Genomic DNA, 23,311 nt, shown 5'->3' with positions numbered 1-23,311 from the left:
GGCGTCGGGGGGGGGCAGGGTGGGGGGTCCCGGGGGGAGGGGAGGGGTCTCGGGGTGCGGGGGGGCCCCAGGGCCAGGACAGGGGGGTCCCGGGGGGAGGGGAGGGGTCTCGGGGTGCGGGGGGGCCCCAGGGCCAGGACAGGGGGTCCCCAGGGGGAGGGGAGGGGTCTCGGGGTGCGGGGGGGTCCCAGGGCCAGGACAGGGGGGTCCCGGGGGGAGGGGAGGGGTCTCGGGGTGCGGGGGGCCCCAGGGCCAGGACAGGGGGGTCCCCAGGAGGAGGGGAGGGGTCTCGGGGTGCGGGGGGGCCCCAGAGCCAGGACAGGGGGGTCCCGGGGGTCCCCAGGGGGAGGGGAGGGGTCTCGGGGTGCGGGGGGGCCCCAGAGCCAGGACAGGGGGGTCCCCAGGGGGAGGGGAGGGGTCTCGGGGTGCGGAGGGGCCCCAGGGGGAGGGGGCTCTCGGGGGTCCTCAAGCGCGGGGAGGGGGATCTCGGGGTCCCCGGGAGGATGGGGGGGGCTCGGCAGGACCGGGGGGGGGCTCGGGGGGGGTCCCGGGGGGGTCGCCGCGGCGGCTCAGGGCGCTGCGAGGGGTCCCCACGGCGGGGTCGGGCGCTTTTCGAGCCGGTTCCTCATCGCCGCCGCGCCCGGGGGGGGGGGGGGGGGGGGGTCACGCGTGGGGACACGCGGGGGGTCCCGGGGGGGGAGGGGGACACCCGGGGGGGGCCTTACCCAGCGCCTCCGCTCCCGGCGATCGCGGCCACCTGCAAGACACGGGGGGGGGGGGGGGGGGTGTGAGCACAGCGGGGACCCCGCATTTGGGGGGGGGGGGGGGGGTCCGCGTGTGGGGGAGGGGCGTCGCTCAGGCCTGTGGCGTCCTCAGGGGGGTCGGAGACTCTAGTCTTTGGCGTCATCATCGCGACACCCCCCCGGGGGGCTGAACCCCCCCAGAGGGACCCAGGCCTCCGGGAGCCCCCCACCCCCCACCCCAAGGGGACCCAGGCCTCCTGGAGCCCCCCCACGCCCCACCCCAAGGGGACCCAGGCCTCCGGGAGCCCCCCACCCCCCACCCCAAGGGGACCCAGGCCTCCTGGAGCCCCCCCACGCCCCACCCCAAGGGGACCCAGGCCTCCGGGAACCCCCCACCCCAAGGGGACCCAGGCCTCCTGGAGCCCCCCCACGCCCCACCCCCAAGGGGACCCAGGCCTCCGGGAACCCCCCACCCAAAAGGGACCCCGGCCTCCGGGAGCCCCCCAACCCCCACAGAGCCCCAGCCCACCAGCTCACCCCGCAGGAACAGACCGCGAGTGGCCGCCGCGGCCCCTTTTATAGCGCCCCCGCCCCGCCCCCGCCCCGCCCACCCCCTGGCCCCGCCCACCCCGCTTCCAAAATGGCGGCGACGCCGCGGCCGCCGCCCGAACGCGAGATGGCGCCGAGGCCCGGCCGGCGGGAAAGCGAGGCCCCGCCCCCTCCCGCCCAAACCCCGCCCCTCGCCCTACCCGGTGCGCTCCGCCCCTCACCAGCCCCCGCCCCCTCCCCTTGTTCCACTGGGCCCCGCCCCTCTCCGCAGACCCCGCCCCCTCTCCCCGCCCCCGAGGTCACGGTCCCGCCCCCGACCACGCCCCCGAGGTCACGGTCCCGCCCCCGACCACGCCCCCGAGGTCACGGTCCCGCCCCCGACCACGCCCCCGAGGTCACGGTCCCGCCCCCGACCACGCCCCCGAGGTCACGGCCGGGTCAGGCAACTTTATTACCAAAAAAACCAGAAATTGTACAGCCGGGGGGGGCGGGGCGGCCCCGGGGGCGGGGCGGGGTCCTGGGGGCGGGGCGGCCCCGGGGGGCGGGGTCCTGGGGGCGGGGCGGCCCCGGAGGGCGGGGCGGCCCCGGGCCCCTCCCCCCGGCTGGCGGGGGGGAGGGGCAGTTTCCGTTGGTTTTTTCTCTTTTTTTTTTTTTTTTTTCTTCTTTTTATTTTTCTTCTTTTTTTCCTCCTTTTTTCAGGCTTTTTCCTATAAAAGCCCCGGGGCGGCGGCGGCGGGGGGGGGGCCGGGGGGGCCCTTATCGGGTCTGCTCGACTGCGGGGGGAGAAAGCGGGGGTCAGGGGGTGCTCGCCTGCCCCGCCCCCCGGGACCCCCGGGACCCCCGGGACCCCCCTCACTGTAGGAGGAGATGTCGATCTCGTCCGGCAGCGCCCCCCGGGCCCCTCCCCGCCCCCCGGGACCCCCGGGACCCCCGGGACCCCCCCTCACTGTAGGAGGAGATGTCGATCTCGTCCGGCAGCGCCCCCCGGGCCCCTCCCCGCCCCCCGGGACCCCCGGGACCCCCCCTCACTGTAGGAGGAGATGTCGATCTCGTCCGGCAGCGCCCCCCGGGCCCCTCCCGCCCCCCGGGACCCCCGGGACCCCCCCTCACTGTAGGAGGAGATGTCGATCTCGTCCGGCAGCGCCCCCCGGGCCCCTCCCCGCCCCCCGGGACCCCCGGGACCCCCCCTCACTGTAGGAGGAGATGTCGATCTCGTCCGGCAGCGCCCCCCGGGCCCCTCCCCGCCCCCCGGGACCCCGGGACCCCCGGGACCCCCCCTCACTGTAGGAGGAGATGTCGATCTCGTCCGGCAGCGCCCCCCGGGCCCCTCCCCGCCCCCCGGGACCCCCGGGACCCCCCCTCACTGTAGGAGGAGATGTCGATCTCGTCCGGCAGCGCCCCCCGGGCCCCTCCCCGCCCCCCGGGACCCCCGGGACCCCCCCCTCACTGTAGGAGGAGATGTCGATCTCGTCCGGCAGCGCCCCCCGGGCCCCTCCCCGCCCCCCGGGACCCCCGGGACCCCCCCTCACTGTAGGAGGAGATGTCGATCTCGTCCGGCAGCGCCCCCCGGGCCCCTCCCCGCCCCCCGGGACCCCCGGGACCCCCGGGACCCCCCCTCACTGTAGGAGGAGATGTCGATCTCGTCCGGCAGCTCGCTGATGTTGACCTCGAAGCGATCCTGGACGTCGTTGAGGATTTTGGCGTCGTTCTCGTCCGACACGAAGGTGATGGCCAGGCCCTTGGTGCCGAAGCGCCCCGCCCGCGCCACCTGCGGCGTGGGGGGGTCAGGGCCGGGAGCCCCCCGGCAGCTCTGGGGGGCACAGGCCCCCCAGGAGCCCGGAGCATCCGGAGTCCCCCCCTCACCGCCTCCCCCAGCACTGCCAGAGGCCCCACACCCTCATACCGCCCCCCCCAGGAGCCCCAGAACCCCCCCACACCCTCATACCGCCCCCCCCAGGAGCCCCAGAACCCCCCCATGCCCCCCCCCACACCCCCCAGGAGCCCTAGAACCCCCCATGCCCCCCCCACCCCCCAGGAGCCCCCGAAGCCCCCCATCCTCAGAACCCCCTCCCAGGACTCCCAAATTCCCTCCAAGCCCCCTCCCAGGACCCCCAGAGCCCCCCCACTTCCTCATACCCTCTCCACGGACTCCCAGAACCCCCCCCCCAAGCCCCCCCAAAGACCTCCAGAGCCCCCCCGCCTCCTCACACCCCCCAGGACTCCTAGAACCACCCCCATGCCCGCTCCATTCTCATACCCCCCCCAAGAATCCCCCCCAAAGACCCAGAGCCCCCCCCATACCCCACATCCTCATTCCACTCCTCCACCTAGAACCCCCCAAAGAGCCCCCCAAGATCCAGCCCCCCAACAGCCCCCTCAATCACCCCCTTTTCCCTCTCCCAAAGGCCCCTGAGCGCAGCCGGGCCGCCCCCGGTGCCGGCAGGACCCCCCACCCGGTGCAGGGACCCCCCCCCCAGTGCAGGGACCCCCCCCAGCGCGGCAGGGACCCCCACCCGGTGCAGGGACCCCCCCCAGCGCGGCAGGGACCCCCACCCGGTGCAGGTAGGTGTCGGAGTCCTCGGGCATGTCGTAGTTGAAGGCGATGTTGACCCTCTCGATGTCCATCCCGCGCCCGAAGAGGTTGGTGGCCACCAGGATGCGGCGCTGGAAGTCCTTGAACTGCTGGTACCGCGACAGCCTGGGGGGGCGGGGGGTTAGGGGGGGCTGCGGGGGGCTATCGGGGGGACAGGGGAATCTGGGAGGGGTTATCAGGGTGTCCGCGGTGCTTATTGGGGTGTCTGAGGGGGTCTGGGGGGTTATTGGGGTGTCTGAGGGGGTTATCGGGGTGTCCGAGGGGGTCTGGGGGGGGTTATCAGGGTGTGCAGGGGGGTTATTTGGGGTGTCTGAGGGGGTCTGGGGGGTTATCGGGGGGTCTGGGGGGGGTTATTTGGGGTGTCTGAGGGGGTTATCGGGGTGTCCAGGGGGGTTATTTGGGGTGTCTGAGGGGGTCTGGGGGGGTTATCAGGGTGTCCGAGGGGGTCTGGGGGGGTTATCCGGGGGTCTGGGGGGGTTATCAGGGTGTCCGAGGGGGTCTGGGGGGTTATCGGGGGGTCTGCGGGGGTTATCAGGGTGTCTGTGGGGGTTTGGGGGTTATTGGGGGGTCTGTGAGGGTTATTGGGGGGCATTGGGGGGTTAGCAGGGGGTCGTGGGGGGCCATCAGGGGGGCTATCAGGGGCCATTGGGGGGTCATCGGGGGGTTGTGGGGGCGCTATTGGGGGTCTGTGGGGGCTCTGTGGGGGTGTCACTGGGGGGTCTGTGGGGGTGCTATCGGGGGGTCGCGGGGGCGCTATGGGGGGGTCGCGGGGGCGCCGTCGGGGGGTCGCTATCGGGGGGTCGCGGGGGCGCTGTCGGGGGGTCGCGGGGGCGCTGTCGGGGGGTCGCCCCCCGCCGTACCGCTCCTCCTGGGGCATCCCGCGGTGGATGGCGATGGCCGGGAAGTTCTGCTCCACCAGCAGCTGCGCCAGCGCGATGCAGCGCTGCACCGACTTCACGAAGATCACCACCTGCGGGGGGGGCGCCCCCAAATCGGGGGGGTTCAGTGTGGGGGGGGGGCGCCCCCGGGGCGGGGCCCTGCCCTACGGACCCCCCTCGGGCACCCCGGCGCCCCCCCAAACATACCGGGGTCCCCCCGAGCCCTCGGCTGCATCCGCCGCCGGATGTCGGGGTGTCCCCCCCAAGAACCCTCCATCGGGGTCCCCTCCTGGACCCCCTAAAACCTCTCCCAGACCCGCCCTCAGACCCCCAAGACCCCCCCAGACATCGGGGTCCCCTCCTGGACTCCCCCAAACCCCCTTGTCTGCCCTCACCCCGAGCTCCTGGGACCCCCCAGACTTTGGGGGGGGGGGGGGCGTGTCTCCCACCAAGCACCACCCCCCCAGACATCAGGGTCCCCTCCTGGACCCCCCAAAACCTCTCCCAGACCCCCCCCAGACATCGGGGTCCCCTCCTGGACCCCCCAAAACCTCTCCCAGACCCCCCCCAGACATCGGGGTCCCCTCCTGGACCCCCCCAAACCCCCTCATCTGCCCTCACCCCAAGCTCCTGGGACCCCCCAGACCTTAGGGGGGGCGTGTCTCCCACCAAGCACCACCCCCCCAATACTGGGGTCCCCTCCTGGACCCCCCAAAACTTCTCTCAGACCCCTGAGACCCCCCCCCAGACATGAGGCTCCCCTCCTGGACTCCCCGAAACCCCCCCCAGACATCAGGCTCCCCTCCTGGACTCCCCCAAACGCCCGCCCCCAGCTCCCGGGACCCCGCCGGCTGCGGGGTGCCCCCCCCGGTTTTGGGGTGCCCCCCACCCCACCTGGTTGAACTCGAGGACGTCGAGCAGGTCGAAGAGCTTGCGGTTCTTCTCGTTGTCCTTGAGCTTGACGTAGTACTGCTGCAGCCCGTGCAGCGTCAGCTTCGTCTCGTCGTCCACAAAGATCTCCATGGGCTGGGGGGGGGGGCAGGGCTCAGCCCCCGCCCGCGGCCCCCCCGGCGCCCCCCTGCACCCCGACACGGCCCCCCCCCGCACCCCCGCACGGCGCCAGGGGCGCCCCGCGGCCCCCCGCACCCCGACACGGCCCCAAGAGAGCTCCCAGGGGCACCGGAGTGGCCCCACGCGGTCCCTGCGGCTGCCTGCACCCCAAAACAGACCCTGGCACCCCAAAACAGGCCCATGCGGTCCCTGTGGCTGCCTGCACCCCAAAACAGACCCTGGCACCCCAAAACAGGCCCACGCGGTCCCTGCGGCTGCCTGCACCCCAAAACAGGCCCTGGCACCCCAGAACAGGCCCACGCGGTCCCTGTGGCTGCCTGCACCCCAAAACAGACCCTGGCACCCCAAAACAGACCCTGGCACCCCAAAACAGACCCTGGCACCCCAAAACAGGCCCACGCGGTCCCTGCGGCTGCCTGCACCCCAGAACGGGCCCTGGGACCCCAAAACGGGCCCTGGGACCCCAAAATGGGCCCACGCGGTCCCTGCGGCTGCCTGCACCCCAGTACAGCCCCACAGACCCCAGTATAGCCCCATACAGCCCCCACGGTCGCTGGGACCCCAAAACAGCACCTGGAACCCCAAAAGAGTTCCCTGGGACCCCAATACAGCCCCATGGAGTCCCTATAGCTTCCTGTACCCCAATACAGCCCCAGGAACCCCAATACAGCTCCAGGGGCACCCCACAGCTCCCTGCACCCCAAAATAGTGCCTGGGACCCCAATACGGCCCCACAGGCTCCCTGTGCCCTAGCACAGCCCCACACGTGCCCTAGGGCACCCCAATACGGCCCCAGGGACCCCAATATGGCCCCACAGGCTCCCCGTGCCCTAGCACAGCCCCACACGTGCCCTAGGGCACCCCAATACAGCCCCAGGGACCCCAATATGGCCCCACAGGCTCCCTGTGCCCTAGCACAGCCCCACACGTGCCCTAGGGCACCCCAATACGGCCCCACAGGCTCCCCGTGCCCTAGCACAGCCCCACACGTACCCTAGACCACCCCAATACGGCCCCAGGGACCCCAATACGGCCCCACAGGCTCCCTGTGCTCTAGCACAGCCCCACACGTGCCCTAGGGCACCCCAATACAGCCCCAGGGACCCCAATACGGCCCCACAGGCTCCCCGTGCCCTAGCACAGCCCCACACGTGCCCTAGGGCACCCCAATATGGCCCCAGGGACCCCAATACGGCCCCACAGGCTCCCTGTGCCCTAGCACAGCCCCACACGTGCCCTAGGGCACCCCAATACGGTCCCACAGGCTCCCTGTGCCCTAGCACAGCCCCACACATGCCCTAGGGCACCCCAATATGGCCCCAGGGACCCCAATACGGCCCCACAGGCTCCCTGTGCCCTAGCACAGCCCCACACGTGCCCTAGGGCACCCCAATACGGTCCCACAGGCTCCCTGTGCCCTAGCACAGCCCCACACATGCCCTAGGGCACCCCAATACGGCCCCAGGGACCCCAATACGGCCCCACAGGCTCCCTGTGCCCTAGCACAGCCCCACACGTGCCCTAGGGCACCCCAATACGGCCCCAGGGACCCCAATATGGCCCCACAGGCTCCCTGTGCCCTAGGGCACCCCAATACGGCCCCAGGGACCCCAATACGGCCCCACAAGCTCCCTACGCCCTAACGTGGCCCCACATGTGCCCTAGAGCACCCCGCGTCCCCCTGCGCCCCGACACGGCCCCACGGCTCCCCCGCAGCCCCCCAGGAGGGGCCCTGCCCCCCGGCACGGCCCCGGGGGCGCCCCCCCCGCCCCGTAACCCCCCCACCCCCCCACCCCCCCGAATCCTGCTCTCCGCCGGCTCCAGGAAAAGGATAAGCGGGTCCGGGCGCCTGGAGGAGTCCGGGCCGGGCCGAGCCGCGCCGAGGCCGCGCCGCGCCGTGCCGAGGCCGTCCGGGTCCCGCCGTCTCCTCGCCGCCGTCTGCCGGAGCGCCGGGGGGGGCCGGGGGGGCCGAGAGCCGCAGGCACTTACTCGCTCGAGTGCGTGTGGGGGGGCTCTTCGCCGTCCGCCGGGCGGTTTTTGGGGGGCGGGCGGGGCGGAGTGAGGAAGAGGAGGAGGAGGAGGAGGAGGAGGAGGAGGAAGAAGAAGGGGGGCGGCTGGAGGGGGGAGACCCGAGAGATCTTCCGCAGGGGGGGCGGGGGCCGGGGGCAGCCCCCCGCGCCGGGGCGGGCGCCGGGGGCAAAGAAGGTAGAAGGGGTAATTACGTCTTGCATGAATTTGCGGCAGACGGGGCGGATTTCCTTGCTGAGCGTGGCGCTGAACATCATGACCTGCTTTTCGTGCGGGGTCATGCGGAAGATCTCCTGGACGTCCCGACGCATGTCTGGGGGGGCGGCGGGGGGTTAGGGGGGCTGGGGGGGGGGGTTGGGGGGCGGGGTGTCGCGGCAAGGCGGGCTGAGCGGTGCCTGGCTTCGGAGGGAAGGGGCCCGGACGCTTGGCTCCCCCCCAAAGTCCTCCCCGATACCTGGGGATCCCCCCCCTCCCCCCCGCAGAGAACCTGTGTCCCCCTTCTCACATTCTGGGGTCCCCCCAACCTCCTCTTGGACCCCTGGGTCCCCCTACGCTCCCCCCTGATCCCTGGGTCCCCCCAAACCTCCCCCCGGACCCCTGGATTCTCCTCCCCCCCCCAGACTCCTACTGGACTCCCCCTAGACCCCTGGGTCCCCCCTAATGTCTCCCTGGACCCCTGAGTCACCCCAAGCCTCTTACTGGACCCCTGGGTGCCCCCTAAGCTCCTGGGTCCCACCTCATCTCCCCCTGAACGCCTGGGTCCCCCCAACTCTCACCCCTGAACCCCTGTGTCCCAGCTCATTATGGGGCCCCCCATAATGCCTTACTGGACTCCTGGGTCCCACCTCATCTCCCCCTGGACCCCCCCACTCTTTTACTGCATCCCTGGGTCACCCCTAGGCTCCTGGGTCCCCCCAACCTCCCCCTGGAGACCTACATCACCCCAGGACTCACCCCTGGGTCACCCCAAGTCTCTTACTGCCCTCCTGGGTCCCCCCAATCTCCCCCTGGAGACCTACATCACCCCAGGACTCACCCCTGGGTCACCCCAAGTCTCTTACTGCCCTCCTGGGTCCCCCCCAATCTCCCCCTGGACCCGAGTCCCCCGCAGACACCCGGGTCCCCCTTCCAAGACTCTGGTCCCCCCACCACAGGTCATCCCCCCCCCTCCGGGCCCCCCGGCGCCCCCAGACCCACCGAGCTGCTCGAGCATCTTGTCGCACTCGTCCAGGATGAAGTGCTTGATGTGCTTCAGGTTGAGGCTCTTGTTGCGGGCCAGGGCCAGGATGCGGCCCGGGGTCCCCACCACGATGTGGGGGCAGTTCTTCTTCAGCACCTCCTCATCCTTCTTGATCGACAGCCCCCCGAAGAACACCGCCACCTGCGGGGGACGCGCTCAGGCACCCCGAAACCCGCACACCCCGCCGGGCACCCCCAACCTCCCACAGACACCCCCCTCCGGGCGCCCCGACCCCTCGCTTTGCTGGGATTTCAGGGTCCCCTCGGTCATTCAGGGTCTCTCTGCTAAGACTGATGCCCCCCCCAAGCCTCCTGGGGGCCTCTGTGTCCCCCAAAACCCCTCTCCCACCCCCCCTTTGTGCCCTGAGCCCCCCCAGCACCCCCCAACCTCAACCACCCCCTTTGTTGCTGCTCTTTGCCAGCATTCTGGGGTCCCCTGGGTAACTTGGGATGATTTAAGATCCCTACACCAAGCCTGAGCCCCCCAAAACCAGCTAGTGTGCCCCCCCATCACCCCAAACCACCCTCCCCTACCCCATCTTCCACCTTCTGAACCCTGTTTGGCAGCCTTAAACCCCGCCCAGCACCCCCCAACCTCAGCTGTCCCCGTCACCACCACCCCCAGCACCCACTTGTCAGGATTTTGCAGTCCCCCAAAACATTTGGGGTGATTTAAGGTTCCTCTGCCGAGCCTGGTGCCCCCCCCAGCACCCCCAAAACCTCCTGGGGACCCGGCAGGGGCTCCGGTGCCCCCCCCACGCCTCCACCTCCAGCTCCCACCCCCCCCTTCCCCACCCCATTTTGTACTCTGAGCCCCGCTTTGCGCCCCAAGCCCCCCAGGACCCCCCCTCACCCCCTCACCTTCACGCTAGGCATGTATTTGGAGAAGCGCTCGTACTCCTTGCTGATCTGGAAGGCCAGCTCCCGCGTGTGACACATCACCAGCACCGACACCTGGGGGGGGGGCACCGGGGCGTGGGGGGGGAGCTCAGCGCTGTGTCAGCCCCCCCAAATCTGCCCCTCTGACCCCCCCGGGGGGGGCCCTCACCTGCCCCGTGACGGGCTCCAGCTGCTGGAGGGTGGCCAGGACGAAGACGGCCGTCTTGCCCATGCCGGACTTGGCCTGGCAGAGCACGTCCATGCCCAGGATGGCCTGCGGGATGCACTCGTGCTGCACTGCGGGGCGAGGGGGGGGTCAGCGCCGCCGGGGGAGCCCCCAGAACGCCCCCCCGGGGACCCCCCCGGGCACCTTCGGAGGGGTGCTCGAAGCCGCAGTCGACGATGGCGCGGAGCAGCTCGGGTTTGAGGAGGAAATCGCGGAAGCCGGAGCTGTGGATGGAGACGTAGGAGCCCTTCACGTCCTTCTTGGGCGGCGCCTCGGCCCCGTCGCCCCCCGCCGCGTTCTCCACCTCGTCGTCCTCATAGTCCAGCAGCTCGTTATCCACGTCGTTCTCCGCCATCCTGACGGGGCTGCGCGGGACGGGGCGTCAGCGGGGGACCCCGGCCCCCAGGGAGCCCCCACCCGGGTGGGGAACCCCGGCCCTGGGCACCCACCGCCCCGCGAGGGACCCCGGCCCCCAGGGAGCCCCCACCCGGGCGGGGAGCCCCGGCCCTGGGCACCCACCGCCCCGCGAGGGACCCCGGCCCCCAGGGAGCCCCCACCCGGGTGGGGAGCCCCAGCCCTGGGCACCCACCGCCCCGCGAGGGACCCCGGCCCCCAGGGAGCCCCTGCCCGGGTGGGGAGCCCCAGCCCTGGGCACCCACCACCCCGCGAGGGACCCCGGCCCCCAGGGAGCCCCCGCCCGGGCGGGGAGCCCCGGCCCTGGGCACCCACGGATCCACGAGGGACCCCGGCCCCCAGGAGGCCACCGCCTGGGCGGGGAGCCCCGGCCCTGGGCACCCACCTCCCCGCGAGGGACCCCGGCCCCCAGGGAGCCCCCGCCCGGGCGGGGAGCCCCGGCCCTGGGCACCCACCACCCCGCGAGGGACCCCGGCCCCCAGGGAGCCCCCGCCCGGGCGGGGAGCCCCGGCCCTGGGCACCCACCGCCCCGCGAGGGACCCCGGCCCCCAGGGAGCCCCTGCCCGGGCGGGGAGCCCCGGCCCTGGGCACCCACGGATCCACGAGGGACCCCGGCCCCCAGGAGGCCACCGCCTGGGCGGGGAGCCCCGGCCCTGGGCACCCACCGCCCCGCGAGGGACCCCGGCCCCCAGGGAGCCCCCACCCGGGCGGGGAGCCCCGGCCCTGGGCACCCACCGCCCCGCGAGGGACCCCGGCCCCCAGGGAGCCCCCGCCCGGGCGGGGAGCCCCGGCCCTGGGCACCCACGGATCCACGAGGGACCCCGGCCCCCAGGGAGCCCCCGCCCGGGTGGGGAGCCCCAGCCCTGGGCACCCACCGCCCCGCGAGGGACCCCGGCTCCCAGGGAGCCCCGGCCCTGGGCACCCACCGCCCCGCGAGGGACCCCGGCCCCCAGGGAGCCCCCACCCGGGCAGGGAGCCCCAGCCCTGGGCACCCATAGCCCCACAGACGACCCTAAAAACTGGTCACTCAGCAACCCAGGGGGCACCCCAAAACCCAGAGAACCCTCACCCCATGAAAGAACCCCATAACAGACCACAAAAACTGGGCACCCACTGCCCCACGGGGCACCCCAGAACCCAGGGACCCCTGGCCCCATGAAGAAGCCTGTCTCTGGGCACCCACAGCCCAACAAAGGACCCCAAAAACCAGGCACCCTAGCACCTAGGGACCCACTGCCCTGTCAGGGAGCCCTGTCCCCAGGCACCCACCACCCCAGAGGGGACCCCAAAACTGGGCACCCCCTGCTCCACAGCGCACCCAGGGACCCACCACCCCATAGGGGAGTCCATCTCTGGGCACCCACAGCCGCACAAGGACCCCAAAAACTGGGCACCCACTGCCCCATGGGGCACCCCAGCACCCAGGGACCCACCGCCCTTAGGGGAGTCCATCTCTGGGCACCCACTGCCCCATGGGGCCCCCTGGCACCCAACACCCCATAGGGGAGCCCGTCTCTGGACACCCAATGTCCCATAATGGACCCCAAAAACTGGGCACCCACTGCCCCACGGGGCACCCCGGCACCCAGAGACCCCTCGCCCCATAGGGAAGCCCCATCCCCGGGCACCCACAGCCCAACAAGGGACCCCAAAAACTGGGCACCCGCTGCCCCATAGGGGAGCCCTGTTTCTGGGCACCCACAGCCCCACGGGGCACCGCAGAACCCAGGGACCCCTGGCCCCATGAAGCAACCCGTCTCTGGGCACGCACAGCCCCATAAAGGACCCCAGAAACTGGGCACTGCCACCCCACGGAGCACCCCAGCACCCCTCGCCCCATAAGGGACCCCAGAAAATGGGCACCCACCACCCCAGTGGGCACCCCGGGACCCACCAGCCTATAAGAGACCCCGGACAGGGGCGCCCGGTGCTCCGCGGCAGCACCCCGACGTCCAGGCCCGCACAGGACTCCGGGACCCCCCCACTCCATGGGGGATCCTTCCCGCTATGGGGAGCCCTCAGGCTATAAGTGTCCTTTGCGGTACAGAGACGCCTTTTCCGCTAAACCCTCGTTACCGTACAGGCCCATCAGCCCGCACGGAGCCTCTCCGCGCTAAGGCACCCAGCCCCATAACAGCTTCTAACCCACAGCAATTATTTACTCCCAAATAACGGCCCCGCTCACCCCTCGCGTTACAACCGACCTTCTCGCTCTACGCTAAAGCCCCTGCTCTGCTCGACAGCCCGCCTCCCGCGGTACAGGGCAGCCCTCGCCCTACAGGCGATCCGCCACCCCACAGAGACCCCAGCGCTCCGGGGACACCCCCCCCAGCCCCACCGAGCACCCCCCGGCGGTACCGCGGGGTCTCTCAGCGCCCCCCGGGGGGACCGAGCCGTCCGAGCCCCGCCCCCGCCGGCCCCAGCCAATCCCCGTCCTTCCCGCCAAAGAACCGGCCGCCCGGGCCCGCACCCCCCGGCGCGCGGGGTCCCGGCCCCGCGTCCCCCCCGCTCCCCACCGGCGGCCTCCCTCATCGCCCCCCCCCCCCCTCCCCGCCGCGGGCCCCGCCGCCGCCATCTTGGCGCCCACAATGGCGGCGGGCCGGGGGCGCCCCCCCACTACCCTCCCTCCCTCCCCGGAGCGGCGGCGGCGGCGGGCGCGGGGGGCGGCGGCGGGCGCGGGGAGCCCCGGCCGCGGGGTATCGGCGGGCGCGGGGCCCCGATGGGCGGCGAGAGCGGCGATGCGGGGCCGATGGCGGGGCCGGGCCGGGCCGCGCCGCCATCACTTACCGCTGAGCGCTGCGACCGCCGCGGGAGGGAGTGGGCGGAGCTGCGCGGGCGTCACTTCCGGCCCCGCCCCCGCGCGCGGCGCTGCTAGGCCCCCGCCTCCCCCAAGCCCCACCGCGGCGCTGCCCGTCGCGATCGCCTGATCCCGCCCGGCCACAACCGCCGCTTCCCCGTGCCCGCCCCCCCCACCGGCCCTCCGCCCCCCCCCCACCGGCCCTCCGCCCCCCCCCACCGGCCCTGCCGCCCCCCCCCACCGGCCCTCCGCCCCCCACGGGCACCCCTCGGGCCCCGCCGCCGCCGCCCGCGGGGTGCGGTCACGGCGCAGGCGCCGCCGCCGCCAGCCCCGCACCGGGGCTCTGGGGGGTCCTCGGTGCCGGGGGGGGGCGGGGAAGGGGGGGGGGGGGAGGCGCACCGCGGTTGCCGCGGCAACGGCGCTGGCCCCGCCCCCAACCGCGTCGCTATGGCGACGGGTCCCGCCCCCCGGCCACGCTCCTAAGTGACGACACAGGCGGGCCGAGTGAACGCCTTTATTAAGCCCCGCCCACCCCGCGTGGAGGGCGTGGCCGCGGCGAGGGGCGGGGTCAGAGATCGCCAGCGATACTGATGGTGGCCAATGAGACGCTCTCCGTGGAGAGGCTCCGCCCCTTCTCGTAGATGAGGTAGAGGAGGGGGGAGTGGCCCTGGGCGGTGGGGGGCGGGGCCGCCATCGATGAGTACCCGCTTGGCCCCGCCCACACCTGCAGGCCACGCCCCCACCACGTGGTGCCGTTGGTGAAGCTCCAGCGCAGGGTCAGGTTCACCCCTGGGGAGAGGGGCGGGGTCAGACAGAGCCACGCCCACCCACCAAACCACACCCACCTCCTCAGAGCCCCACCCCAAGTGTCACCCCATTCACCCTCAGGCCACTCCCACTACATCACACCACACCCATCGCCACCAGCCCCACCCACCAAGCCACACCCTTTACCCCATGACACACACTGGTCACGCCCACTTTTCAAAAGCCCCGCCCACCCACAAACCACACCCACCACCCCAAGCCCCACCCAACACCATGAACCTCCCATTCACCCTCCCCAGGCCACACCCATTCCATCACCCCCTACCCATCACTGCTGGCCCCACCCACCAGGCCACACCCACTATCGGGCCACACTTCTGGCCACACCCACTGCCTCAAAGCCCCGCCTACCACCCCAAGACCACGTGCCTCCCATTCACCCTGAGGCCACGCCCCCACATCAACCCTCGCCCATCACTGCTGCCCCGCCCACCGGGCCACACCCCTGGCCACGCCCACCACCCAAAAGCCCCACCCACCACCACGTCCCTCCCATTCACCCCCAGGCCCCTCCCCGCCAAAACACCCTCGCCCATCACCCCCCGGCCACCCCCGCCGGGCCCCACCCCGTACCCCCGGCCCCGCCCCGGCCCCGCCCCGGCCCCGCCCTCACGCTGGCTCTCGTGGGCGGGGTTGCTGAAGAAGACGAGGCCGGCGGTGACGAGGACGCCGGCGGCCACGGCCGGGTCCACCAGGGCGGGGTCGAAGGTGACGGCGCGGGGGGGGAGGGTCTCGCCGCCGTCCCAGCTCCGCGCCACCATCCGGCACCGGCACCGGAACGAGCCCTGGTTCCGGATGCTGACGGCGATGGAGCCGTCGGGGAGCTCGTAGGGCTGCGGGGGGCGGCAGGTGGGACCCCCGGCGCCCCACGGACCCCCCCACCGGCCCCCTGCGTCCCCGCGGGGACCCCCGGCGCCCCACGGACCCCCCCACCGGCCCCCTGCGTCCCCGCGGGGACCCCCGGCGCCCCACGGACCCCCCCACCAGCCCCCTGCGTCCCCGCAGGGGGGGTTCCTGACCCCTGAGTCCCCAGAGAGACCCCCATTGTCCCACAGCACCCCCCAAGGGCTGGGGTCCCCCCCACCCCAGACCTGTGGGTCCCCTTTTGGGGGGCTCCCAGACCCCTGGGTACTCCCTGAATGCCTGGGTCCCCTCTGGGGGGTCCTGAACCCCTGGGTCCCCTTTTGGGGGGGGGGCTCTTGGTCCCCTGAGTCCCCCCCCAGGCACCTGGGTCACCGCTGGGTGGGGTCCCTAATGCCTGGGTCACCTTTGGGGGGGCTCCTGGACCCCCCGAGACCCCCCCAAAAACCTGGCTCCCCCCGGATGCCCCCATAGTCCCAGGACCCGCCCCCCAAATGCCGGTTCCCCCCTCCCCAGGTAACCGGGCCCCCAGGGATGCCCCCGTTTCCCCACCCCCCCCCGGCCCCCCCCCCCACCTGGCACTCGTCGGGGGTGAAGTCGTGGGGGCGGCGGGGGGCCCCGAAGGGGATGGCGGGCAGGACCCCCCCCCGCCGCCAGCGCCGCCCCCCGTCGTCGCTCAGCAGCAGCGAGACCCCGTCCCGCTCCAGCGTCCCGTGGCCGCAGAACACCAGGCGCCCCCGCCCCGGCGGCCGCTGCTTCTGCGGACGGACAGACAGACGGACGCTGGGACCCCCGCCCCGGCGGCCGCTGCTTCTGCGGACGGACAGACAGACGGACGCTGGGACCCCCGCCCCGGCGCCCGCGGCCTCGGGGCACGGACAGACAGACGGACGCTGGGACCCCCGCCCCGGCGGCCGCTGCTTCTGCGGACGGACAGACAGACGGACGCTGGGACCCCCGCCCCGGCGGCCGCTGCTTCTGCGGACGGACAGACAGACGGACGCTGGGACCCCCGCCCTGGCGCCCGCGGCCTTGGGGCACGGACAGACAGACGGACGCTGGGACCCCCCGCCCCGGCGCCCGTGGCCTCGGGGCACGGACAGACAGACGGACACGCCGGGACCCCCACCCGGGCAATGGGGACCCCCCACACCCCTGGGGCCCTCCCCAAACAGCTCTGCCCCCCCAGACCCTCAAGTGACCCCCCCCCCCGGATGCTGGGGTCCCCCCAGACCCCTGCCCCCCCCCCGGATGCTGGGGTCCCCCCAGACCCCCAGGGCCCCCTGACCCATCGGTGACGCCCCCTCTGGATTCAGGGGTCCCCCCAGACCCCTGCCCCCCCCCGGATGCTGGGGTCCCCCCAGACCCCCCCCCCCCAGTACCTGGATGCCATATCCCGGCCCGGGAGCAAAGACCTCGTTGCCGACGACCCCCGAGAGGTTTTGGGGGGCCCCCCAGGAGCGGCCGCCGTCGCGGCTGCGCAGGAGGTGGGTGCTGGGGGGGCCGCAGGCCTGGGGGGGGTGGGCGCAGCGGGCGAAGAGCAGCAGCACGTCGTCCCCCACCACCGCCAGCGCCCCCAGGTTCAGCCCATCCCCCCCCCAGCCGTCGTCCGCCGCCACCCGCGTCGGGCCCCACGTCGCGCCTGGGGGGGGGCCGGGGGTCAGAGCCCCGGGAGCCCCCCGATACCCCTGGGACCCCCCAAACATGCCCGGCACCCCGCAGACCCTACTGGGACCCCCACAGACCCACCCAAGGAGCCCCCAGACACCCCCAGGACCCCCCCCAATCCCCCTCCAAGACCTCCCTGATACCCCCAGGACCCCCCCCAGCCCCCCCAAATCCCACTCCAAGACCACCCTGATCCCCCCAGGACCCCCCAGACCCACCCTGGTGCCCCCACAGACCCCCCAAGGACTGCCCCAAGGAATCCCCAGATACCCCTCCAAGACCACCCTGATCCCCCCAGGACCCCCCAGACCCACCCTGGTGCCCCCACAGACCCCCCCAAAGAGCCCCCACCCCCCCCAAGGAACCCCCAGATACCCCTCCAAGACCTCTCAGACCCCTGCTGGGGCCCCAAAGATCCCTCAGACACCCCCTGGAGCCCCCCAGATCCTCCTCTAAGACCTCCCTGATCCCCCCAGAGCCTGCCTGGGACCCCCACAGACCCCCCCCGGCCCCCACCTCCGTCGGGGGAGTGGCGGCAGGCGATGACCTTGGCCCCCACGTCGGCGGCCGAGCGCTTGCGCCCCTCGGCGCAGGCCAGCAGGGCCCCCCCGGGGGTGGCGACCACCAGCGGCACCCGGAAGGTGTGGACCCCCCCGCGCCCCTCCCCGCTCACCCACAGCAGCTGCTCCCGCACCACCCGTGGGCGCACCTGGGGGGGGACGGGGGGGTCAGGGGGCGCCGGGGGGTGTTGGGGGGGCTGGGGAGAGGGATCAGGGGGCGACGGGGCAATGGGGTCTTTTGGGGGGCTGGGGGGTATTAATGGGGGTTTAGAGGGGAGCGGGGGGCATCTGGGGTCCAGGAGAGTTATTTGGGGGACTGGAGGGGGGTGCAGGGAGTCGGGGGGGACTTGGGGGCATCTAAGGGGGCCCGAAGGGGGTTTGGGGAGGCCTAGAGGGGGGTGGGGGGGCAATGGGGTGTTTTGGGGGGCTGGGGGGGACATTAGTGCAGGCCAGAGGGGGGTCTAAGAGCCAGTGGGGGGTATTGGGGTGCCCGGGGGGGGGTCAGAGGGTCAGTCATGGGGGGCAATACAGGACTTGGGGGGTGCCGCTGTTTTAGGGGGTCAAAAGAGGGTGTTGTGGGGCTGGGGGGCTGTTGGGGGACGGGGGCGTTGGGGGGCCCGGGGGGGATCGGGGCTCCCGGGGGTGGGTCGGAGGGCGTTGGGGGGTGTCGGGCGGGGAGGGGCGTTGGGGGGCCCGGGGGGGGGTTGGGGGGGGGGCCGGGCGGGGAGGGGCGTTGGGGGGCCCGGGGGAGGGTTGGGGGGGGTCGGGCGGGGAGGGGCGTTGGGGGGCCCGGGGGGGGGTTGGGGGGGGGGCCGGGCGGGGAGGGGCGTTGGGGGGCCCGGGGGGGGCGGTACCGTCTCGGGGGTCGCGGCCCAGCGCGCGGCGGCGCCGATCGCCAGCAGCAGCCCGGGAGGAGCCGCCCCGGCCCCATCGCGGCCCCTTTAAGGCCCCGCCGGAAGCGCCGCCGTCACGTGCCGGGGCCGGGCCTTAAAGCGGCGACACCCGCGCGGGCGGGGCGGCGCCTTAAAGCGGCGATACCCGAGAGGGGCGCGGTGGGGACCACCAGCGAAACCCGGCTGCTTTTGGGTGAAACCCCCCATTTTATTGCACTTTTTCGCTTCTCAGCCCATGGAAACCCCCAGCCCACGGGGGGCGGGGCTAAGGCGGGCCCCCCACACCCTTTTGGAGGGTGGGGCCCATCTCAGCCCCACCCACACCCTTTTGGAGGGTGGGGCCCATCTCAGCCCCACCCACACCTTTTGGAGGGTGGGGCCCATCTCAGCCCCTCCCTCTCGCAGGGGGCGTGGCCAGCCGCAGCCACGCCCCTCAGCCCTCAAGGCCCCGGTGCATGCTGGGAAGCTTCGGGTCAGGACTCGGCCAATCGCAGCATCGGACCTGAGGTGGTGGGGACGCTGCGGGGGAGGGGAGGGGTCAGCGCCTGGCCAGGGGTCAGGGGTCACGCAGGGGTCAGGGGTCACACACAGGGGCAGGCACCGGTCAAGGGTCACCCATGGTCACGTGGGGACATGCAGGGGTCACACAGGGAGCAGGGGTCACACAGGGAGCAGGGGTCACACAGGGAGCAGGGGTCACACAGGGAGCAGGGGTCACACAGGGGTCGCGAGACAGTCAGGGGTCACCCAAGGGTCACACGTCCCCTGGGGGTCACAGCGGAGGGGGGTCAGGGGTCACCCAGGGTGCCTGGGCGTGCTCTGAGGGTCACCCAGGGGTCGGGGTCCCTGGGGTCAGGGGTCACACACCAGTCAAGGGTCACCCATGGTCACGTGGGAAGCATACAGGGGTCACACAGGGTCAGGTACCTGCGCAGCAGCTGGGCCCCCAGCAGGTCGTGCAGGAGGTACGTGACCCCCAGGCGGGCGCCGGGGGGGGGCCTTCGCTGCCGCAGCTCCCCCAGGGGCAGCTCCCGGTGCCGCGCCCGCCGGACCACGCCCAGCAGCGCCTGGCGCCCTGCGGGGTCAGAGGTCAGGGGTCACGGGGGGGTCACAGGGCACCCCGAGGACGGGGGACCCCAAGGAGGGGAGGGAGCAGGGCGAGACACAGAGTTGGGTGGCTTTGGGGGGGCCCTGGGGGTGTTTGGGGCTCCCACGAGGGGGTCCAGGGATCCTGAGAGGGGTGGGGGGCTTCTAGGGGGGGTTGGAATGATCCTGGAGGGTTCCTGGGGCTGTGGGGGGATCCCAAGGGGGTTGCCATGGGGGTGGGGGGCTCCCGGGGGAGGGGGTCACTGCCACGCACCGCGCACGAAGGCCCGGATGAAGCGCCCGACCCCCGGCACCGCCAGCCACCAGCTCCCGGCGTCGCGCACGGTCAGAACCCCCGCGGCCACCAGCTGCCTGGGGGGGGGGAGGATGGACACTGGGGGGTCATGAGGGGCCCCAATCACACCCCCCCGGGGGTCCCACCCCCACCTCACCCCCACCCCAGGGCACCCCAACCCCCAGGGGGGCCCCAACCCTACTCAGCGGGGTCCACAACCCTCCCCAGCCCCACTCTGGGGGACCCCCGAATCACCACAGGGGGCTCCCCCGCCCCCCAGGGCCCCCCCCAGCCCCCCCGTACGTGACGTCCCCGTCCCCGAAGCCCAGCGCCCGCATCTGGCCCTGCTCGTAGCTGAGCTCGGGGCAGGCGCCCACGGCCGCGTCCAGGAACCGCCGCACCAGCGCGGCCCGGGGGGTCCCGGCCACGGCCGCCAGCACCTGCCGGGGGGAAAGAGGGGGTCAGGGGGGGTCCCCAAAACCCCCCCCGCGTCCCCATCCCCGCCCCCCACGGACCTTCTCCTTGTAGGGCTCCGTGAAGACGACCCCCAGCGTGTCGGGGCCCAGCCCCAGGTGCAGCAGCCGGATCCGGCCCTCGTCCCTCAGGCGGTTCTGGGGGGTGGGGTGGGGGGGGTCAGGGGGGGAACCCCTGCCCTGGTGGGGGGGATGGGGGACCCCAGCCCCAGGGTGGGGGACATAAAGGGGTCCGGGGGGGGTCAGTGGCCCCTGGGTGGGGGGAGGGGGATCCAGGAGGTACGTCAGCCTCATCAGGAGGGTCGGGGGGGGGCTGGGAGGGGTCGGGGGGGGGCTGGGAGGGGGTCGGGGGGGGGCTGGGAGGGGGTCGGGGGGGGGGCTGGGAGGGGGTCGGGGGGTGGGGCCCCAACCCCAGGGGCTGGGGGTGGAGGGGCCGGGGTTCCCCAGCCCCAGGGCAGGGCTGTAGGGGAGTCCGGGAGGGGGTTCATGGGGGCTCTGGTTTGGATGGGGCTCAGGGGGGTTCCCCAGTGGCGGGGGGGGGGCGCTCGGCGGCTGTACCCCCAGCTCCAGGGGGGGTGTCAGGAGGGCCCACAGGGGACTCAGGGGGGTTGGAGTGGGCTCGGGGGGTGCCCCAGCCCCGGGGGGGGGTCAGAGGGGGGGTCCGGGCCCCACCAGGTGCCGGTCCACGGCCGTGCGGTCGCTGACGAGGCTGTAGAGCTGGTGGCGCAGCACGAGGGGGGGCAGCGCGTCCCCGAAGAGCCCCCGCGGGAACAGCGCGGCCACGGCCCCCAGCGCCGCCTCCACCGCGCCGGGGCTGCCTGCGGGGGCGGCGGGTGAGGGGCGGCGGGACACGCACCCACCCGCGGGACCCCCCCCCCGACCGACCCCCGCACCCACCCGCGGGACCCCCCCCACCGACCGACCCCCGCACCCACCCGCGGGACCCCCCCCCACCGACCGACCCCCGCACCCACCCGCGGGACCCCCCCGCACCGACCGACCCCCGCACCCACCCGCGGGACCCCCCCCCACCGACCGACCCCCGCACCCACCCCCGGGACCCCCCGCACCGACCGACCCCCGCACCCACCCGCGGGACCCCCCCCACCGACCGACCCCCGCACCCACCCGCGGGACCCCCCCCACCGACCGACCCCCCCCGCACCCCACCCGCGGGACCCCCCCACCGACCGACCCCCCGCACCCACCCGCGGGACACCCCCACCGACCGACCCCCGCACCCACCCGCGGGACCCCCCCACCGACCGACCCCCGCACCCACCCGCGGGACCCCCCCCCACCGACCGACCCCCGCACCCACCCGCGGGACCCCCCCACCGACCGACCCCCGCACCCACCCGCGGGACCCCCCCCACCGACCGACCCCCGCACCCAACCCCGGGACCCCCCCACCGACCGACCCCCGCACCCACCCGCGGGACCCCCCCACCGACCGACCCCCGCACCCACCCGCGGGACCCCCCCCCACCGACCGACCCCCGCACCCAACCCCGGGACCCCCCCCACCGACCGACCCCCGCACCCACCCGCGGGACGCCCCCCACCGACCGACCCCCGCACCCACCCGCGGGACCCCCCCCCACCGACCGACCCCCGCACCCAACCCCGGACCCCCCCCACCGACCGACCCCCGCACCCACCCGCGGGACCCCCCCCACCGACCGACCCCCGGGACCCCCCAGGACCCCCGGACCGACCCCCATGACCCACCCCAGGTCGGACCCCCAGGAACCTCCCTGCGACCCAACCCCGGGGACCCACCCCGGGATCCCCCCCCAACCAGCCCCCCCGGCCCCGGTACCGTCGAGCCGCGGCTCCTCCCCCGCGGCGGCTCCACGCGGCGCCTCTTGGCCTCGAACGTGTCGCAAAGGAGGCGGCGGCGGCGGCCCATGGGGGGGGGGGGGGAGGGGCGGGGGCCGGCGACCCCCCCCAGCGCCTCCACGGTACCGGCGCCGGCCCCTCCTGATGGCGTCACGCCGCTTCCGCCTTCCCACCCCCAGGCGCGGGATGATGACGCGCGGCGGGGGCGGGACTTCCGAAAGGGCTCAGCGCGCATGGGCGGAGCCAACGGGCTGAACCACGTGGGCGGGCGAATGGCAGCGAGAGCCAATGGGGGCCCGGACTGACCCACGTGCAGCCAGAGGGGGGGGGCCCGGACTGACCCACGTCCAGCCGGGGGGGGGGCCCGGACTGACCCACGTGCAGCCAGAGGGGGGGGGCCCGGACTGACCCACGTCCAGCCAGAGGGGGGCCGGACTGACCCACGTGCAGCCGGGGGGGGGGCCCGGACTGACCCACGTGCAGCCAGAGGGGGGCCGGACTGACCCACGTGCAGCCAGAGGGGGGCCCGGACTGACCCACGTGCAGCCAGAGGGGGGGCCCGGACTGACCCACGTGCAGCCAAAGGGGGGGGGGGCCCGGACTGACCCACGTGCAGCCAGAGGGGGGGGCCCGGACTGACCCACGTGCAGCCAGAGGGGGGGCCGGACTGACCCACGTGCAGCCAGCGGGGGGGCCGGACTGACCCACGTGCAGCCAGAGGGGGGGCCGGACTGACCCACGTGCAGCCAGAGGGGGGGGGGCCCAGACTGACCCACGTGCAGCCAGAGGGGGGGGGCCGGACTGACCCACGTGCAGCCAGAGGGGGTTTCGGGCAGCCGCCACCGGGCGTCACTGGGCTCAGAGCCTTTATTGGGTGCGGGGGCGCCGCGGGGCGCCGGGGGCGTCACTGGGTGTAGAGGCTGGCGGCGAAGACGATGTCGCGCTTGATCATGGCGGCGGCGGCCTCCATCTTGGCGGCCAGCGCGGGCTCGCCCACGAGGCGGGCGGCCTGACGCACCTCCCGGCACGTCTCCTCCAGCCGCTGGATGCAGCGAACCACCGTCCCCTCCTGCACCGCCGCCAGCCGCGCGATCTCGGCGAAGGGCTGCGGGGGGCAGCGCCGTCGCCACGGCCCGGGGGCTCGGGGGGGCTGGGGGCTGCTGGGGGGCCTGGGGGGATCCGGGGGGGGGGGGGGGCTCCGGGGGAGGCCTGGGGGGGGCCTGCGGGGTTCCAAGGATCTCAGGGGGGGCCCAGAGGGTCCCAGGGGGAGCCTGAGAGGTTCCAAGGATCTCAGGGGGGCCCAGGGGGGTCCTGGGGGGGTCCTGGGGGGTTCCAGAGGAGGTTCCAAGGATTTCAGGGGTGTCCCAGGGGGGGCCTGAGGGGTTCCA

The 23,311-nt window shown here is 74.0% G+C and overlaps 4 protein-coding genes across 4 annotated transcripts; all 4 read right to left on the bottom strand.

Moving 5' to 3' along the window:
* Positions 1–1,724: 1,724 nt before the first annotated feature.
* On the bottom strand, positions 1,725–13,511 carry DDX39B (DExD-box helicase 39B). Its single transcript, XM_064440344.1, has 11 exons — positions 13,408–13,511; positions 10,351–10,571; positions 10,150–10,277; positions 9,963–10,055; positions 9,060–9,243; positions 8,057–8,175; positions 5,658–5,789; positions 4,746–4,855; positions 3,846–3,990; positions 2,913–3,060; positions 1,725–2,065 (listed from the first exon to the last, which is right to left on the bottom strand). Exons 2-11 carry the CDS (start codon positions 10,559–10,561, stop codon positions 2,049–2,051), a joined length of 1,287 nt encoding a protein of 428 aa, XP_064296414.1. The 5' UTR covers positions 10,562–10,571; positions 13,408–13,511; the 3' UTR covers positions 1,725–2,048.
* On the bottom strand, positions 5,798–7,490 carry LOC135311209 (PE-PGRS family protein PE_PGRS33-like). Its single transcript, XM_064440341.1, has 3 exons — positions 7,479–7,490; positions 6,490–6,828; positions 5,798–6,450 (listed from the first exon to the last, which is right to left on the bottom strand). Exons 1-3 carry the CDS (start codon positions 7,488–7,490, stop codon positions 5,809–5,811), a joined length of 993 nt encoding a protein of 330 aa, XP_064296411.1. The 3' UTR covers positions 5,798–5,808.
* Positions 13,512–13,917: 406 nt separating the features above from the next.
* On the bottom strand, positions 13,918–18,611 carry NEU1 (neuraminidase 1). The gene is made up of 6 exons (XM_064440343.1): positions 18,591–18,611; positions 17,291–17,483; positions 16,489–16,748; positions 15,682–15,864; positions 14,859–15,078; positions 13,918–14,206 (listed from the first exon to the last, which is right to left on the bottom strand). The coding sequence occupies exons 1-6, from the start codon at positions 18,609–18,611 to the stop codon at positions 13,986–13,988; spliced, it is 1,098 nt and encodes a 365-aa protein (XP_064296413.1). The 3' UTR covers positions 13,918–13,985.
* On the bottom strand, positions 18,415–23,092 carry STK19 (serine/threonine kinase 19; the record flags this gene model as incomplete). The annotated part of the gene is made up of 10 exons (XM_064440342.1): positions 18,415–18,552; positions 18,591–18,746; positions 19,155–19,302; positions 19,588–19,685; positions 19,912–20,048; positions 20,124–20,219; positions 20,754–20,899; positions 21,904–22,146; positions 22,364–22,422; positions 22,832–23,092. Coding segments are annotated over 9 exons (1,234 nt in total), but the record flags the coding sequence as incomplete, so codon positions are not given.
* Between the last annotated feature and the right edge of the window lie 219 nt (positions 23,093–23,311).

This window comes from Phalacrocorax carbo, unplaced genomic scaffold (assembly GCF_963921805.1).
Source record: "Phalacrocorax carbo unplaced genomic scaffold, bPhaCar2.1 SCAFFOLD_370, whole genome shotgun sequence".
Classification (NCBI taxonomy): Eukaryota; Metazoa; Chordata; class Aves; order Suliformes; family Phalacrocoracidae; genus Phalacrocorax; species Phalacrocorax carbo.
This window is presented reverse-complemented; position numbering and strand designations above follow the sequence as displayed.

What these genes read in the sequence shown, in the direction of transcription:
- LOC135311209 (XM_064440341.1), bottom strand. An exon ending in TGGAGCTGTATTGGGGTTCC is followed by an intron (nt 6,451 to 6,489) that starts TGGGGCTGTATT and finishes ATAGGGACTCCA; the next exon opens with TGGGGCTGTATTGGGGTCCC.
- NEU1 (XM_064440343.1), bottom strand. Translation starts at nt 18,611, where the DNA reads ATGGGCCCCACCCTCCAAAAG. An exon ending in CCGCCACTCCCCCGACGGAG is followed by an intron (nt 16,749 to 17,290) that starts GTGGGGGCCGGG and finishes GCCCCCCCCCAG; the next exon opens with GCGCGACGTGGGGCCCGACG. An exon ending in CCCCGCCCACGAGAGCCAGC is followed by an intron (nt 14,207 to 14,858) that starts GTGAGGGCGGGG and finishes CCCTCTCCCCAG; the next exon opens with GGGTGAACCTGACCCTGCGC.
- DDX39B (XM_064440344.1), bottom strand. Translation starts at nt 10,561, where the DNA reads ATGGCGGAGAACGACGTGGATAACGAGCTGCTGGACTATGAGGACGAC. An exon ending in TGGAGCCCGTCACGGGGCAG is followed by an intron (nt 10,056 to 10,149) that starts GTGAGGGCCCCC and finishes CCCCCCCCCCAG; the next exon opens with GTGTCGGTGCTGGTGATGTG. An exon ending in CAAGATGCTCGAGCAGCTCG is followed by an intron (nt 8,176 to 9,059) that starts GTGGGTCTGGGG and finishes CCGCCCCCCCAG; the next exon opens with ACATGCGTCGGGACGTCCAG.